The 19,639-nt window shown below is 39.2% G+C and overlaps 1 protein-coding gene across 3 annotated transcripts in view; it reads right to left on the reverse strand.

The window, feature by feature from the left end:
* The window catches only part of UBE4B (ubiquitination factor E4B), a 122,507-nt gene that overhangs the window by 57,018 nt on the left and 45,850 nt on the right, over positions 1 to 19,639 (reverse strand). For 2 of the 3 annotated variants that reach the window (XM_078073805.1, XM_078073803.1), the window contains exons 3-5: positions 8,338 to 8,473; positions 1,570 to 1,657; positions 406 to 550 (exon numbers count right to left, since the gene is read on the reverse strand). In XM_078073805.1, the coding sequence (XP_077929931.1) occupies positions 406 to 550; positions 1,570 to 1,657; positions 8,338 to 8,473 (369 nt within the window). Of the gene's footprint in view, positions 1 to 405; positions 551 to 1,569; positions 1,658 to 3,143; positions 3,221 to 8,337; positions 8,476 to 19,639 lie in introns of those variants that run through there. The other variant, XM_078073804.1, reaches the window with a different exon arrangement.

The raw sequence follows: 19,639 nt of genomic DNA on the forward strand, positions 1-19,639 counted from the left end.
GTTTTATCCAGCTAAGCAATTTAATCAAGCGGATTTACTCCACTGTCTGCACATGACCTGACAGGCACTTAAAGCAAGTATAGGTCATACAGAGCACCTCTCCCAGGATCCCTAGAGACTGTCCAGTACACTCCTATTTATTAGAGACATTAATAACTTCAACTCTGAAACAATGGAGACCATCAACTTATTTATATAGTTTTCTTCTAGAGAAATCATGAAAGTAGAAAAAAAATAATTTATCAGTAAGATCAGTGGAAAGTGGCCAAACAGCAGTGTCCTCATCAAGAACTATCTCTGTAGTCAAAAAATATAACCCCAGAGCAAGAGAAAGTGAATGCGGGTAACAGAAGGGCAAAGATCTTACATTCTTGCTTTCTCTTAACAGCTAAGATGGATTCCTACCTTCTTTTGGGTTCTGCTTAAATTGTGCAGAAAGAGAAGAAAGAAAGATGACATCTCTGTCCCGGTCCTTCCAGGAGACACGAAAGATCTTACAGACCAGCTGTAAGGCCTGTTCTTCAGACACTTCAGAACCCGAGGAAGGCTCCTTGTGAGGAAGAAGATTTGGGGGTTAATTTCAAGTAATTCGTTTATTAATGAGGATATTTTAGAAATACATACAACTGTTCACCCATTGACTAAGGGAAAAATGAACTTGTTACTATGACTTTGAAGTACCAACATGGAGGTTTCATAAGCTTATAATTATCTACGGGGGGGTGGATAAAAGAGTGGGAACATTACCTGTAATCACCAAGGGAGTAATGTGATAAAGGATGTACATACATCCTATTTGTTTACTTTTCTGAACGCCAAAGGACCAGGATAACATCAGCACAGAACTAATTTTCATCCAAAAACTTTTCCAGAATTTAATGTTACTCACTAGTTTCTGTCACAGATAAAATATATATAAAAGAATTCTGGAAACATGCAAGAACTCTACAAAATGAAGCATCGTGCCATCAGAAGGCCACAGTCCAACAGATGACCATCACCAAGTGCTGCTGAACACGCATAAATCATTGCACAGTAAGTGAGGCAACTGTCTCTACCAATTCTACCCCATGACACCCGCCAAAAGAAAACACCTCTCTCTGGCTAACTATAGGGAACTAAGCTCAGATGATAACAAAATATAAAGACCTCATATTTTAAATAAGCTTCTAAGTGCTACCAGACTTCACGTATTCTTGCCTCAATTCCCAGCCATTTTCTCCTCAGAATACTACGGAAGATGTGATGACCTACTTGCGTAAGCAAAAGACCAACAGAAAAAGTTCAAGTTAGCGTGAAATTCCTTCTCATTACAAACTCAATTTACTGATAGAAATATGGATCTGAAACCAAGGTAACTGAAGGATTTGACCAGATGAAAGAAGTGAGCTCTCCTTCCATTAGGGCAATCTAGGCTCCATTTCTCCTCAAAAGAAAAAAAGAGTCACCTCAATAGGATTTGCTGACTTGGGGCTGTGCACTCTAATCGACTCTGCAGATGGAAGAACTAAAAGGGTATTTATATTACCTGTTCTAAAAACAGAAGCAAGGGCTTCATCTCTTACCAACCTTATCGCTGAGGCTCCTCTTTTCTCTTCGATCGTTTTCATCAACCTCCATATTTTCAATTCCTGAATCCACATCCACCTGGGACATGCTTTAAGTATAAAAGACAAATAAGGCTTTTACCTTTTATAAATCCACCCAATGTCATAGCTTCCTGGTTGAGGAAAAGTTCTTAAGTATCAGTCAAGAAGGCAAAATAATAAAGCAAAGAAGTCAAAATCAGTCAAGAAGGCAAAATAATAATAAAATCTTTTTTCTGATTGACTTTTAAGAGCTCTTCATAAACTAGGATGTAAACATTCTGTCTATTATACTTGCTGGAAATATTTTTCCTAAGTTGTCATTTTCTTAGGCTCACTTTCAGAAGCAAATTAGAGGTTATTTTCTATACATATTATTTTTAAATGGTATACATACAATCAGAGCCTGATCACAAAAATCTGGTTAAGCACATATGTTATTTTTTCCCACATTAAATAAATAATTTTCCCAGCACCATTTATTTAAAAGACCATCCTTTTTATGCTAATAGGAAATCACCTCTCAATAGGTCCAATGGCCATGTATATTATATATGGGTCTTTTCCTGGATATTCATTTCTGTTCCATTAGATAATCTGCCTGTCCCCAAACAAAAACCACTCTATCTTACTTACTAATACTTCACAATAAATCTTGATTATCTGCTAGGTCAATGTCTCCACCTTACGCTCCTACTTCAAGAGAGTCTTAGCCATTCTTGGCCTTTGGCTCTTCCACACATAGTTAAGAATCAGCTTCACAGATTCCTTGAAAATCCTGTTGGTATTTTCACTAGAATTTCATTGACTCTAGAGATCAAACTGGGGAGAAAGGACATCATTACGTTATTGAGTCCATCGATAAGTATCTCTCTCCAAGTACTTAGACCTTCTTCAAGGTCTTTCAATAAACTTTTTTTTTTTTTTTTAAATAGGCTCCACACGCAGCACGGAGCCCAATGCGGGGCTTGAACTCACAACCCTGAGATCAAGACCTGAGCAGAGATCAAGAGTCAGCCATTCAACTGACTGGCCCACCCAGGCACCCCTGGTCTTTCAATAAGCTTTCATAGTTTTCTCTATAAGTCTTTCACTTCTTTTGCTAAATTTATACCTAGGTACCATATGTTTTTAAATGAAACGGTGAATGGTACCTCTTTAAAAATTAAGTTTTCTAATTTCTTGTTGCTAGTCCATAGTAATATAACTGATATAGACCTCTCAGAAGCAACTTATTTACTTATACGTAGGATTTACTAGGTAGAAAATAATTCCATCTCCAAATAATAACTGTTTTATTTCTTCCTCTCTAATCCTTATTTGTTGTACTGCACTGGGTAGAATCCCCACGTTGACCAGACATAGAAAGAGCAGCCATCTTTGTTCTTTTTCCTGATTTTAAAGAGAGTGTTTCTAATTTCTCACCCCAGAGTATGAGAGTTGCTGTAGTTTCTTGAGAGACTATATTAGTCAGAATAAGGTAAGCTCTGCTGTGCTTACACACACACACTTGGAAATCTTAGAGGCTTAACACTATAAGGGTTATTTCTTGCTTACGCCGAGTCTGGTGAGAGTGAAGCATCCTTACTCCATCTTTAATCTATGCCATCTGCAATACACAGCCTCCAAGGTCACTGGAGCAAGAGAAGAGAGGGATGGAGGAGGAACATCGGCTCAACTGCCTTTGCCTAAAGGTGACACATGTCACTTCCACTCACAGTCTACTGGACAAAACTAGTCACTTGGTCCCCATCTAACTGCAAAGGTAACTGGAAATGCAGGGGATCATGTGGAATATTTGCTGAACTCTGTCTCTGCCATGTTGTCAATTTAGGAGGCACCTTTCTGTTTCCTGTTTGCGAAGATTCTTATCATGAACGGATGTTGAATTTTATCAAAGTTCTCCAACTACCAATATTATATGGCTTTTCTCTTTCATATATAACGTGGGGAATGATATTTATAGATTCACTAACACTGCACCCTTGCACTCCTGAGATAAATCCAAGTGGCTCATGTTATGTTATATTATTACTTTAAACTAAACTTATAATTGAAATATCTGTACAGACCTATCCATAGATGATCATGTGTCTTTGGTTGAATAAAGCTTCACAAAAGAAACACTGATGTAATCAACACCCACATCAGAACCAGAGCATTCCCAGCACCCCAAGAGCACCCCGATGACCCTTCCGCAACTAAGCTAGCCCACAGCAACCACTATCCTGGCATCCAGCCCCACAGAAGTTTCGTCTGCTGTTTATGTGTTATAATATTTGATTTGTCAGTATCTCAAGATTTTTGCAAGTACGTTCATGAGCATGATTACCATGTAATTTTTTTCTTTTATATTATTCTTGTCCGGTTTTGATATTAAGGTCTTACAAGCTTTATAAATTGAGTTGGTTAAGTATTCCCTATTTTTTTAAATTATCTGGAAAAATCTGTGTATAACTGGAATGGCAGAATTTGCCCATAAAATCATATGAGCGAGGGGCTTGCTTTGGAAAATTTTAAAATACTGATTCAATTTATTTCATGGTTTTTGATCATTCAGGTTTTCTCTTTCCTCTTGAGTCAATTTTGGGAGAATTATGTTTTTCTAGGAATTTGATTTTCATCCAGATTTTCATGTTTATTTGCACGTTGCATATTTACATTTCTTTCATGGAATTCTCTTCTTTAATAACAAACATTACCAAGATCCCCTTTCTGTGCGGGCATTGTTCTAGTTGTCAGAGAGGTTGGTGAACAAACAAAAGGGGCAAAACAATCCCTGTGTCATGGAGCTTACCTTCTAGTTAGAGGGAGAAAGACACTAATAAACATAATAAGTAAAACATATCATATAATGATAACTGCTATGGAAAAATTAAGGAAAAGGCAATTGAGAGTGCAGGCCTTTCCATTTTAAATGGGGTGAGCCTCACTGAGAAATGCCACAAGAATACAAATAGGAGGGGGGCTGGCCATGCACATATCCAGGGAGTCTTCCCAGAAAAGGCTTTTTATTTCCAATACTTATTTATATTCTCTTTTTCCTTGTTTCATGTAAATTATAGCTTTATATTTTCTTCTGAGGACCACTTTTGCTATGACACACAGCTCGTAACATGGAATATTTCTTTTTTTTTTTTTTTTTTTTTTTTTTAAAGATTTTATTTATTTATTTGAGACAGAATGAGAGAGAGAGAGAGAGCACATGAGAGGGGGGAGGGTCAGAGGGAGAAGCAGGCTCCCCGCCGAGCAGGGAGCCCGATGCGGGACTCGATCCAGGGACTCCAGGATCATGACCTGAGCCGAAGGCAGTCGCTCAACCAACTGAGCCACCCAGGCGCCCCTTACATGGAATATTTCTTATTGTTCAGTTCTAGAGCCTTTCAAATTCCCATTATGATTTCTTCTTTGATCTGTATTTAGAAGCATGCTCTGTTTTAAAAATTGCCAACCGTATGAGGAAATTTTTAAGTTTTTTTTCTTCTATTAATTACCTAACGTAATGCCCTCGTCAGAAAACATGATCTATGTGAAACGTCACATAGAAACTCTCCGGTCGTTGGGTATTAGGAAAGAACGTGTATTCTCCAACTGTAGAGTGCAAAGTTCTGTATCTGTCAATTAGATCAAGGTTTTAGCTGTGTTGTTTAGTTTGTTCATATGCTTACAGATGCTCATTCTTTTTGATTTATTGATGGATGAAACATGGGATGTGTTAAAATCTCCCATTATAGGGCGCCTGGGTGGCTCAGTTGGTTAAGCGACTGCCTTCGGCTCAGGTCATGATCCTGGAGTCCCGGGATCGAGTCCCGCATCGGGCTCCCTGCTCAGCAGGGGGTCTGCTTCTCCCTCTGCCCTCTTCCCTCTCGTGCTCTCTGTCTCTCATTCCCTCTCTCTCAAATAAATAAATAAAATCTTTAAAAAAAAAAAAATAAATAAAAAAAAAAATAAAATCTCCCATTATAGTTACGTGTCACTTTCTTCTAGTTCTACTATTGTGTGCTTTATTGTGTGCTGTTGCTGTCCTCTTACTAAGTGCATGTATTTTGGAAACTGTTAAACAGTACACAGTGCTTATTTCTAATAATACTTTGTGCCTTAAAGTCTAATTTATGAATACGTTTACCCCCGTTTTCTTTTGTTTAGTTCTGTGTGGGATATCTTTTCCCTTTCTTTTGTTTTCAATGAAAGGTTGAAGATCTAACCTAATGTTTCAGGTGTGCCTCCTGTAAACAAGGATAAAGCTGAGTTCTGTTTTGTTTTTACCCCAATCTAAGCCTTTTCACTGTGATTTATAAACAATTTTCATTTCTTTTGACCTTCTTATTTTGTGCTACTTGTCCCTTTTTTTAAACTTGTGCTTCTTTCTTCCCTCCTTTTGAATTGACTTAAATCCCTCCCAACTCCCAACTCCCATTCCATATTTTCCCTTTACTGGTTTGGAAAATATACTCCATTCCCGTTCTTTTAGTGGCTACCCTTAAATTTTATCAAGTATCCTTAACTCAAAATCTAAAAGTTGGCCAGTGTCTTCACCCCTCTCCCAAGTACACAGGGACCTTAGAGCTTGCTCTAATCACCCCGCTTCTGGCTTCCCTGCTATGCTGTCCAGCATGTTACATCTAACTCATTGTTTTACTTCTCTCCCCCAGTGTTATTTTATATACTGTTACTACTGTTTATACTGCGTTTGTTTAGATGTACCACATTTATTTTCTTCATTCATCCTTCCAGCTTGTATCTCAGACATCAGTCCTGAGATCACTTTCCTTCTTCTTCAACTACATCTTCTAAAAGTTGGGGTCTTCTGGTGGCAGACTATCAGGTTGTTTTTGTTTGGTTGGTTGTTTTTTGAATCGATAAGTGTCTTTATTTCACCCTTGCTCCTGAAAGGTGCACAGGGGTACACAATTCCCAGTGGGCAGTTAACTTACTTTCAGCGTTTTGACACTATTATGCCTCCATGTGACTTCCGTCATTCAGACATCTATCGTTCTTTGGCAGATAATCTCTTTTCTCTCTCTGGCTGCTTTAAAGGTGTTTTGTCTTCGATGTTTGGAAATTTTACTATAAAATGACCAGATACGAATTTCTCTTGGTTTAATCAGCATGCGAGTTTCTGGGCTTTTTTAATCAGAGGACTAATATCATTTATCAACTCTAGGAAAATTCTTAGCCGTTTATCTTTTTGATAATGGCTTCCAAACCAGTAGAGGAAAAACCATGGAATAAAGAGGGGTGTGGGGAATTCCTTTAAGTCTCCCTACTCTCTCCTTTTGAATTTCCATTAGGTATATATTGGCCCTGTGTCCATTACATCTCTAAATACACGGCATAGTTTTCATCTCTTTTTCTCTTTGTGGCACACTCTGGGTAATTTCTTCAGCTCTACCATTCAGTATGTTAATTCTCTAGCTATGTCTAATCAACTGTCTTAACTCTTGCATCAAGTCTTCCATTTGAATTATCTTTTCATTTCTAGAAATTCTACATGGTTCTTTTTCAAATGTGCTTGGTTGTTTTTATAGCTGTTTTCCCCTTATTCATGTTTTCAATTCCCTTTGTAATTTATTTAAACATATGTGTTTTGTATCCCGTATCTGGTAATTCCAAACCCCAAAAATCTCTAGGTGAACAATTCTGTTGTTCCTGATGCTGTGGTATCTTACTCATGGTGGCTTTTATCTAGTGTGTTCTGTGATTTCCGACCATGAACTCACACTTCTTGGAAATTTTTCTAAGGAAATCCTCTGAAGACATGGATGATTTATGTTTGCTTCTGTTAGATGCCTTATAGGCTGTATAGGCCTGGCTCCACTGTGTATGGTAGTTCTCAGCTTGAGGCTTTTCAGACTATACCAATAGTGTAAATCTAGGTGCCAGACCCAATGCAGTCACCCACTGGCCATGAAATTGCAGAGATGACTTGATTTTTTAAAAATATATCTACTCAGAGCTAAGGTAATAAGAACACAATTGTTTTCACTCTGTGGGGTTGACTTTTTTTTTCTACTTGATCTTTTTCCTGAGAATGTAGTCCTTTCTGAATTCTTACCTAATGTGAGGTGATCTCTCATCTGGCTCCTTACCCCAATCCCACCAAGTGCTGAAACTCTATGCCAATGCTTCTTAACCTTTTCCACATCATAACACACATAGAAAAATAGTATTTGGTCCACTGGCGTAAATTGTGGGAGCTGCTTCAGGGCAGAGAAGACGGGTCCTGGGCTGGGAGGTGGGGAGTTCTGGCCTGCCCACGCAATAAAGAAATCAGTACCTCAGCCACTCTGTCACCCACTCACGGCACTCTGACAGCACAGGCAGACTCTGCTCTAGGACGTCCTGACCCTTATGGAGCTCCGAAGGTATGTGGCTTACCTGTCTGTAACTTCCCAAACTTTTAAATTTCACTGATCAGTATAACTTTGAAGAAATTTTTAGGGACTGACATAAGCTTGCCAACATGGTATGTACAAATGAGGACATTAGAAAAAATTTAAAACAATTTTTTTTTTTTACCACTTATACCATTATTTCCTAAAAGATTTCAATACCAAAACCAAAAAAACTTATAAAGAATATTTCAGAATAATACAAAGACCTATAAATCTCATAGATCTCGCACTAATTTGCTAAGGACTGGCATAAATCTCTGGGCTGGCACTTGGGACTAGCGGACTAGAGACTAAAGTGACTGAATCTCTCCCTTTCCATAAACCCGACAGCTTACTGGAAAACTGGCTTACTTTACCTTTTTTCACAAGAGACACCATCGATATCCATGCTCTGGGAACGTGAGAGAGACTGAGATTGGGTTTCAAGGCTATTGGAGGGCGAGCTGCTGAGAGAACTGACTCCTTCACTGCTCTGGCTTCGATGAGCTACTCCTAGCCAGAAAAGACAGGAAAAATTAAGTTTCCTGTGAAGTAACATTAAAGCCATCTGTAATGGCGACAGTAAACATAAGCATTCACACCATCATGACAGTCAGCAAATGAGGAATCTCTATCAGGAGATCATGTTAAATGTTCAATATTAAAATCATAGAAACATTAGCAAGAAATCATAGTTTATCCATATATGTCATGTGAGGTCAGTGACAAAGCTACATCTGATAGCCAAAACTAACTCATCACTTTTTCTTTCACCAATTCGAATATGGTTCCCGAATACAAATTAGCTTCCGTGATGGTCCAGAAAAATCCTTGAAATGTACCAAAAGTAAGATAAGTTAATAAATGGCTATAGAAATATACAGATGGATAGATGTGTGACACAGCAAATATACCAAAATGTTAATAGTAGAATCTAGATGGTGTGTATATAGGTGTTCATTGCAAAATTCTTTCAACTTTGGTTTAGGCTTAAGATTTTCACAACAAAATGCTGAAAACATGCCAACAGAGCCATCTAAGCAATGTCCTTAAATACAGATCAACTTATTTATTGATTGAACATCTCATCGAATGATAGTGTGGGGAAAATAAAAACCCCGACAATGCCCTTGCCTTCATAGGGCCTACAGTATAGAGAACAACAGCGATGAGTACGGGGCAGATTATTTCTTATCAATGTCTTTAAAACCATGTTTTTTCTCATAGAATTAAAAAAATACTCTATCTTTCCATGGGGGGAAAAATGTTTTACCCAGGCATTTGCAAGTACTTTAAAAAATATATACTTAAGTTGCTGAAAAGAAAACGAGACTAACACTAATAATACATTATATGTTAATTGAATTTAAATTAAAAAATGAGACATTAAAAACAAAAACAAAAAACAACCACAACTGGAATTACCATTTGTAGCTGAAACAAGTACCAAGTGGATGAACCTGAACACTCCCAGCATTACAAGAAAGTAAACTTGCCACCTTTCCCTGTCTCTCATTGAAGAGTATCAGAAAACGTCCATCCATTCCTGATGGCGGGTTTTAACATGTGCCTGTTTATTAAAGCTTCTGCAGGACTCATGAAAGAAAAGAGAAACTAAATCCTCTATTCCTAAATAGACTCAAGGAGAATACAGAAAGTACCTAATGTGGAAAAACTCTGAAATAAGCCTGGAGAAGATAGTAAAACTTTCAATTCCTGAATTCAAGAATGTAACCCAAAGTAAGCTCTCAGTAACTATTTACTGAAGGAATAAATAATACAACCTCAACAAGGTCCATAGGAGAATATTATTTTACCTAGCACAATAAAAGGTCTAACAATTTTTTTAAAGCATTTATTTATTTACAGAGAGAGAGTGTGCGCATGAGTAAGCCAGCGTGAGCAGGGGGAGGGGCAGAGGGAGAGAGAGAGAGAGAGAATCTCAAGAATCTCAACCCTGAGATCATGACCTGAGCTGAAATCAAGGGTCGGACACTTAACCAACTGAGCCACCCAGGCGCCCTAACAGTTTTTAAATAAAATTAATCAATAATAATAAAGTTCAACAATTTTTATGGAATAGCAATTAAGCAGCTTTAAAATTTCTACCTTATAAAACCAGTTCTAAAATTAAACAGAGTAAGTTGTTTAAAAAAACCTGTATTTGAGGGCACCTGGGTGGCTCAGTTGTTAAGCATCTGCCCTTGGCTCAGATCATGATCCCAGGGTCCTGCATCGGGGCTCCCTGCTTGGCGGGAAGCCTGCTTCTCCCTCTCCCACTCCCCCTGCTTGTGTTCCCTCTCTCATTGTGTCTCTCTCTGTCAAATAAATAAATAAAATATTCAAAAATAAAAAAATAAACAAAAAGAACCCTCGCTACACTACATGTACAATGATCCTCCAGTAATGCAATGCCAGAGTATACCAGACGGTACAGAATACTGTGTTTGCAATATTTTAATAAAACATCAAGGATATCATCTGAATTCTTTTTTTCTTGAACCCTCCATGTGATCTTCATATCCTGGGTCCAGTGGGGCAATTCTCCCCAGAATTTATTACGTATCACAGTGTTCCTCAATCCCATCTAGAATCTGGAGTGACCCCACTGCTTTCTTAAACTTTAAAAATGATGGTGTCTTTGACTTTATTTATAGTCAATATAAATTAAATACTGTGGCTAAAACCAAATCAAAGCAACAGCACAAAATATCGCTGTTTCCAAAGCACGCACACACGTAACTCCTGTGACTCTCACTCTCTCCCGCTCCCAACTTGGGACACTACTGTCAGGAAGCCCAATTTCAAGGAATGGAGACTCCCCCCCTTCCTCATCTCCATAAAGGCAGATATCAAAGAATTAAAACAGACATAATCTTCTCCAATTCTCCTTTACAAGATGAGAAATTCTCTGCATTATCAATTTAAAAACAAGTCTTCAAAAAGTGAGGGTGGTGTAACAAAGAATGGAGAAAGCCACGTCTACTTAACAAAAGATGAACTACAAACTTTCAAGATGGCAGCTGTCCAAACTTTTATTACTAATAAGAGCTTGTTAAAGGAAAATTATACATTCTGGGTGGGAAGGCCATAATTTTAAAGGAAATAAGAAGGAGGGTTTTACTTCTCCAAGATTTTCCTCCCAGTACTGTAGTATTTCCTGAATGCTATTCCCTTTCAGGTATAAACCAGACCAAATGCCTATTTAAGCTGTAACACTAGATCTAGTCCAGTATTTTACACACATACACACACACACAGAGGCTTGCTAAATTCTAGTATAAAAAGAAGCACAGAATTGCCAAAAGGGACCTTAAAACCCCAATAAAGCTGTTAAAAAGGTGTGTGTGTGGGGGGGGTGACTTTAAAGGTCTTGGCCAATCCTCTTCTTTATAGATGAGAATACTGAGATCTGTGAAGTCTAAGAACTTCCCTTATTAGCAAGTTAGAAATAGAGGCAAGATTAAAATGCATGTCTCTTGACTCCAAAGAAAATGCTATTTCCACTACCCCAAACTGCTGAACACTGCTTTGATCACAGCTATTTTAAACCAAAGCTATATGTTTCATGCATTCTAAAATTATAAGAGCAAAGCTTAAAAAGATATTAGTGTTATAAAAAGAACCATCATTCTATTACTAATCAAAATTCTAAGGCTAATTTACATAGATCTTGACAATGAACTAAGCTAAAGGGTTAACATTCATGGAAAACACAGAGTACCCTCATAGTTTATTTGGCCAATACCAAACCTCACCCCTCAAGAGTACTTATGATGAGCATATTCTATTCCATAAAGCCAACTGATACATTCAGTCAGCAGCTAACTTCCTAGTGAAAACATTTTGTTCTTGTGAATTAACACAAATAGAATGAAATTTCAAACCTGTAAAGAAATACAGTGGTACCTAAAATATTAAGAGAAGAAAACCAACAACTCAAATTAGAAAAATGATTTAATCTTCTTACTTATGCGATAGAGTTTCCCTTCCTTCATGTCAAAAGGGTGAATCATGCAAAGAATCATACACCTGGAATCAAAAGACCTTAACTGCTCCTTAGAAAAATGGTTGAGTGGCGGGCTAATGCAGAGAAAAGACAGGATGAGCCTGGAGCATCTTACAGTGCCAAAGAGACAATACTCAAAAAAATTAAAAGATGAGCATGTCAAACAGAGGAGTCAACCCAAAAGGGCTCCCAATGGCCAAAGCTAGAACAATTTGTGCAAAATAATAATGCAAAAATAAATAATACAGCAATTTGAATTAGAACTCAAAGTACAAAATAAATATACATGAGTTCAAACTGATATAAGGAGAAGGACAAATGTCCCTTACAGAAGAATTCCATATAACGTATCTACATGTAGACATTCCCCACTCCAGAAGGTAAAGCTTAATTCCCACTGCCTGAGTGGGGTGGGCTGGACTTAGGAACTCTGATTCCAAAGAACTGAGTCTGGAAAGGGGAAAAAATCATAACTTCACAGAAGAGAGACCTAGTGATCACCAGCTTAACCAGGTGGTGAAGGTGAACACCACCAGAGGGGTGGTATGGACAGTGTGCACCCAGGGAGGAAGTGATGAGAGGGGCCCTTCACATGTGTGATTCTCTTCGCTCAAAACCCCAAACCCCAGTCTAATCAAGAGGAAAAACATCAGCCAAAGCCAAATGAAGAGATATTCTACAAAGCTCTTCAAAACTGTCAAGATAATGAAAACCATGGAAAGACTAAGAAACTGTCACAGACCAAAGGAGACTCATCTTTAGTTTAGTCAACAGTCGTACCCCAAAGATATTTATGGTTTCGGGTCTCACAGTTAGGTCTAGTTCTTCATATATTTTAAATATTAACCGCTTATGAGATATATGATTTGCAAATATTTTCTCCCATTCCGTAGGTTGCCTTTTTATTTTGCTGATGATTTCCTTTGCTATGCAAAAGCTTTTTACTTTGATGTGGTCCTACTTGTTCATTTTTGCTTTTGTTGCCTTGCTTTTGGAGTCAGATCAAAAAAAACCATCACCAGGACTGACATCAAGGAACTTACCGCCTATGTTTTCTGCTAGGAGTTTCATGGTTTCCGGGCTTACATTCAAGTCTTTATCCATTTTGAGTTCTTATGTATGGTGTAAGATAGTCTAGTTTCATTCTTTCGCATGTGGCTGTCCAGTTTTCCCAACACCATTTACTGAAGAGACTGTCCTTTCTCCATTGTACATCCTTGGCTCCTTCATTGTAAATTAATAAATTAATTGACCATATATGGGTGGGTCTATTTCTAGGCTCTCTATTCTGTTCCATTGATCTATGTGAATGTCTTTATGCCAGGCCATACGATTTTGATTACCATAGCTTTATAATAGTTTGAAATCAGGTAGTGTGATACCTCCTGCTTGTTCTTCCTCGGGATTGTTTTGGCTATTAGGGGCCTACTGTGGTTCCATACAAATTTTAGGATTCTTTGTTCTGTGAAAAATGCCATTGGAATTTTCATAGGGATTGCATCAAATCTATAGATTGCTTTAGCTTAGTATGGACATTTTATCAATATTAATTCTTCCAATCCGTGAGCACAGATCTTCCCATTTATTTATGTCTTCTTTAAATTCTTTCATCAACATCTTGTAGTTTTCAGTGTATAGATCTCCCACCTCCTTGGTTAAATTTATTCCTCGGTATTTTGTTCTTTTTGATGCAACTGTAAATGGGATTATTTTATTCCTTTTTCCCATAGTTTGTTATAACTGTATAGAAACACAAGAGATTTTTGTTGGGGCTCCTGGGTGGCTCACTCAGTTAAACATCTGCCTTTGGCTCAGGTCATAATCCCAGGGTCCTGGGACTGAGCCCCGTGTTGGGCTCCCCGCTTAGCAGAGAATCTGCTTCTCCTTCTCCCCCTGCCCCTCCCCCCTGTTCCTGCTCTCTCTCTCTCAAAAACAAAATCTTTTTTAAAAAATCCCAAAAACAAGATATTTTTGTATATTAATTTTATATCCTGCAACCTTACTGAATTCATTTATCAGTTTTAACAGTATTTTGGTGGAGTCATTAGGGTTTTATACACAAAGTATCAAGTCATCTGCAAATCTGAAAATAGCAACAGTTCTACTTTCTTTCCAATTTGGATTTTTTTTTTCCCCCTAACTGCTCTGGTTAGGACTTCCAAAACTATATTGAATAAAAGTGGCAATAATGGGCAACCTTTTGTTCATAATCTTGAAGGAGAAGCTTTTGGCTTTTCACCACTGAGTGTAACATTAGCTGTGGACTTAGCATACATGGCCTTTATTATACTGAGGTACATTTCCTCTATACCCACTTTTGTTGAGAGTTTTTCTCATGAATGGATGTTGAGCGCTTATTCTGAAAGCTCATGATTTTTACCCTTCGTTTTGTTAACGTGGTGCATCACCCTGATTGGCGTGCAGACATTGAACCCTCCCTGGGTCCCTGAAATAAATCCCACATGATGACAGTGTGTATATGATCTTTTAATGTACTGTTGATTTGGGTTAGCTAATATTTTGTCGAGGATTTTTGCACCTATATTCATCGGGGATATTGGTCTACAATTTTCTTTTCCTGTGGTGTTCTTTTCTGATTTTGGCATCAGGGCAGTGGCTGGCCTCATAAAATGAGTTTGGAAGTGTTCCCTCCTCCTCTTTTTTTTTTTTGGAAGAGTTTGAGAAGGATCGGTATTAATTCTTTGAATTCACCAGTGAAGCTGTCTGGTCCTGGACTTTTGTTTGTTGGGAGGTGTTTGATTAATGACTCAATCTCCTCACTAGTAATCATTCTATTCAGATTTTCTATTTTTTTCATGACTCAGTTTTAGAAGGCTGTATGTCAAAACATTAATTTTTCTTTTTTTCTTAAAGATTTTATTTATTTATTTGTCAGAGTGAGAGAAAGAGCACAAGCAGGGGGAGTGGCAGGCAGAGGGAGAGGGAGAAGCAGGCTCCCCGCTGAGCAAGGAGCCCGACGCAGGACTCGATTCCAGGACCTTGGGATCATGACCTGAGCCGAAGAGAGACACTTAACTGACCAAGCCGCCCAGGAGTCCCCAAAACATTAATTTTTCTTAAACACACTCCCTCAGATTCCAATTGGGAGACTGGAGACGGATGGAGAGAAAAAGTGCCAGCATATTCCCAAATCAAAACCAGAGAATTACTTCCTGGACATATACCTACTATGAGCTCAACAGATAGAAGAGAAATATAAGACAGCTTTATTCAGAGTTTTCAATCTAGTTAGGAAAACAAGATAAATGCACACAAAACTAAGAATGGCTTGTGCAGCACAATTCCTAAGGGTTATCAGTGTCTGCAGTGAGTATGATGGTGCTAGAACAGGAGCAGAGATGCTCTGAAAACAGAACATGGAGTGAAATGAAGGGAGGCTTGATTACAGAGGACCCTGAAAGTTCTTGGACTACATTATAGTTGCAAACATGGAGACAAAGAAGACTTCTGAGCAGGTGACATGTCTGACCTCTCCTACTAAGCCATAAATTCCCCAAGAGACAGGAAGTACATTTTATGGAAACCACTCTCACACACTGTTGACCTCTGAGTCCTCCTGAGACTTGAAAGCATGACCTAAGCAGTGAAAGCAGGAGTGTCATAATGTTCATGTCCCATGGAGTCAGACCCAACAGAAGTTCAAGGACCAGGTTAGCCTAAATGGGGATAGAGGAGGAGAAGAAAGGGACCAACCCCAGGTCAAGACAGGAATCTGATTCCCAGAGCTACATACCTCTCACTAACAAGCTGTCAGCACTTTTTCCAGACTCACAAAGTAAGTATCATGACCCTAGGAATAATGCTATATAATACAGCCCATTATAATAATGCAGCCAGCCCAATATATAGAATATCCTGCCCCTCTGGTGGCCAAAATATATGTAAAATATACCCCCCCTTGGATGACCAAATAGCCACTCCAGTGAGATGAAATATTCATGCCGGTATAAGATACATCTGCCACAACTAAAGCGAAAAGGTTTTCAACCACCACCAGGAGCCTCCCGAGCCCTGCAGTCTGCGAGGGGTCCCAATGCAGCCCTCTGGCCTTGGAACTTCTGCCTGAGCCTCTGCCTCCAGCTTGCTTCTGACTCATCCTCGAGCCCTCTTCCCTGCCCTCTCCCAAGCTGCAGACCAAGTGGAAACAATAGGGCTTCTTTCTGAAGAAGAAAAAAAAAAAAAGATTTAAATACTGGATTAGCAATCAAGGATAGGATGAAAGGTTATAATTTTGTCACTGCTAATAGCATTCTTAGCCAAAGACAATTAACTATAAAAGTGTGATTTTGTTGAAATTTCTACAAATGTACTGCTATTTAATAATGATGTTCAGTATCAGAACTGGAGAAGGAAGTTGAGGGGAACTGAAGATGACGGCACCATCACAGGCCTTGCATCAATCATCACCGGGCCCATTTCTGCCCCAGGACCTTTGCATCTGTTGTTCCTTCTGTCAGAAAAGAACACCCAACAGATAATCCCTTGGTTTGCTCCCCAGGTTCTTTCAGGCTTCTTTTGAAATGTCATCTTCTTAATGAGGCCTACCATCGACTCTCTCTCTAACTGAAAATAGCTATGCCCTCATACCCTGGCAACATAACTCTCTAGTTTCTCCAAAATAATTCTCACCACCTGATAGATTTTATGGTTTTTAAAAACTGTTTGTCTTCTCCCATGAGACTACAAGCAATGTGACCTAGAACAGAACCGAACAGACACATGAAAGGATTTAAACAAATAGGTAGTAAATGAAGGCTGCATGAATTTACAGCGTTCAGTAGATCACTGATAACAACCGATATAAAATGAAATGTAAAACAGATCATAAAACATGTCAAACAAATCTGGAGGGTTTAGAATAACAACTGTAATGGGATATGGAAGGATGTTCCCTATTTTAAGAAGTAATAATCCTGTCGTTGTTGTTGTTTTAAGGCAGAATTTTCAATCAGATAAATCCTTCAGTGAAAATTCTCCCGAACAGCTGGCCACCGCAAGCGGGAGTGTGGGGCAGAGAGAGACGACCTGCGGCCAGGCGGTGTCAGTGCAGCGCGCGAGCCTCCATGAGGACGTCCCTTCCTGCCGGACTCGGGGCCCTCTGACACCCCCATCTTGGCTTGCAGCCCGGGTTCCTAACACAGTGCCCAGCACACAGAAGGCATTAAACAAGTGTCCAAATGCGTAAGTGGAAGCAGGATGAAGATCATTTTCAAACATAAGAAGAATTTAGATTAAATTATTAAGTATATTAAAGACTAGCAGGCAGACAGAGGAAATGGCTTCTGTGTTTCTAATCCAAACCCTGGAACTAGCCCAGAAGCCAAACCTATCATTTGGCTTCTTACTCATTCCAAACAGGCCCCGTCATTCATTTCTGCTCCCACAGCAGAGGTGCTTTACAAGAGATGGAAACAGAATTTAGGGGGTCGAAATTATAGCAGCTGTTTGATTAGCTGCTAGATCTTTTATCTAAAGCATTTAACACAGAAGCACATAAATTACTATGCCACAATCTTTAAAAATATTGTGATAACCATATTTCTATATCATTGGTTTCCTTTGTGATCCTATGTTTTATTATTCGCATTTAAAAATATACTTTGAGATGCCGATCCAAGGCTTCATCGGTTTGCCAGGAGAACTCATGAAAAGACAACAGTCTTTTAAGAACTCCAGCTGGGGACACCTGGGTGGCTCAGTCGGTTAAGCGTCTGCCTTCGGCTCAGGACATGATCCCAGGGTCCTGGGATCAAGTCCCACATCGGGCTCCTTGCTCAGCGGGAAGCCAGCTCCTCCTCCCTCTGCAGCTCCCCCTGATTGTGCTCTCGCTCTCTCTCTCTCTGACAAATAAATAAATAAAATCTTAAAAAAAAAAAAGAACTCCAGCTGGATGGGCACCTGGGTGGCTCAGTCGTTAAGCGACTGCCTTTGGCTCAGGTCATGATCCCGGAGTCCTGGGATCGAGTCCCACATCGGGCTCCCTGCTCAGCAGGGAGTCTGCTTCTCCCTCTGACCCTACCCCCTCTTGGGCTCTCTCTCTCTCTCTCTCTCTCCAATAAATAAATAAAAATAATAAATTAAAAAAAAAAAAAAAAGAACTCCGACTGGAGAGGGTAGAAAAGGCACCCAAGGGAACTTGCTCCACTAGACCTAAGAATTCTGTCAAGATAAAACCAGCTGATAAAGGATTCACTGGGGAACTCTTGTGCAAGAAAGGCCACATCTTCGGAGAGGTCAGGACAGCCAGGAAGGGTAAGGATTTCCTTGGATATATTCAAGATGTCCGAGGGGTGGACATCAAAGGGAACAGAAGGAAGAGAAGTATAATTTCAAAACAAGACTATAAAATTAAAATCTTTCAAGGGGGTTAAGAATTTCTGAAGGCTGGGCAATCACGAACCAATCTAAAGAGGGGGGAAGAAGTAAGGAAACCAGTTCATCCTCCCAGGAATTTAATAAGCAGAGATTCTTAAAAGGAAATGAAAGAACACCTTCTCCCGTACTGGACAGTAAGCTCTTCCAGGAAAGAAACTGAGCCTCACTCGTATTTGCATTCCCATGACCTAGCACTGGGTCTGGCCTGCTGTAGGCCCTAAATACAAGCAGGCTGAACTGAAACATAAAAGCAACATAATCAACGATGACTGTAAAAAAGTGGCAATCAGCTGTAGGAAAAATACTACCCATACTTATAAAGTTTTCAGACAGGCAAAAGCAATGTCATATTAACAATGCAGCAAAAAAAGAAAGAAAGAAAGAAAGAAAGAAAAAGAAATATCTGAGCATGATAAATGCAAAATTCAGAACAGCAATGGCCTGCTGGTGTGGGGGAGAGGTGTAGAGAGCCAGAGATTCCATCAGGGGTTCACAGGTGGTACTATGTCTCATGGATGTTATCTATCACGTAAGTCCAGAATATTCTATAATAACTTTTTGGTAAAATTTTAGAAAAAAATAGGCTTAGGGATTTTTAAAATTCTGTTCAGAATGCCAAGAAAAGCAAAGAGACAGCTAGATCTGGTCATGGTGCAAGAGTAATGTTATAGTAAATGTTCTCTAGAACTCAAGGGGTGCCAGGCTGGCTCAGTCAATGGAGTATGCAACTCTTGATCTCAGGGTTCTAAGTTTGAGCCCCGCATTAGGTGTAGAGATTACTTAAAAATCAAATCAATCAATCAATAGAACTGGAGTCTTATTTTGCAACTAACATTCCCAACAAAAAATATTTTTTCACTCATTCAGTCCTTTAACTAGTGGCACGGACAGAGTACCTACTGCATGCCGGTACGGGTCTGGGGAGTGGTTCTGGGGATGGTTCTGGGGATAAGGGAATGACCAGCATTGACGAGGTCCCTGTTCTAACCTTATGTTCTAAAGGGAGTGGGGGGGCACCTGGGTGGCTCAGTCGTTGGGCGTCTGCCTTCGGCTCAGGTCATGGTCCCGGGGTCCTGGGATAGAGTCCCACTCGGCAGGAAGCCTGCTTCTCCCTCTCCCACTCCCCCCTGCTTGTGTTCCCTCTCTCACTGTGTCTCTCTCTGTCAAATAAATAAATAAAATCTTAAAAATAAATAAATAAAGGGAGGAGGGGATGGTGATAAAAAAAAAAAAAAAGTCCATAAATGATATTTCCACTGGGAAGCAGGGTCTTT

The sequence above is a fragment of the Halichoerus grypus genome, chromosome 5, assembly GCF_964656455.1.
Source record: "Halichoerus grypus chromosome 5, mHalGry1.hap1.1, whole genome shotgun sequence".
NCBI lineage: Eukaryota > Metazoa > Chordata > Mammalia > Carnivora > Phocidae > Halichoerus > Halichoerus grypus.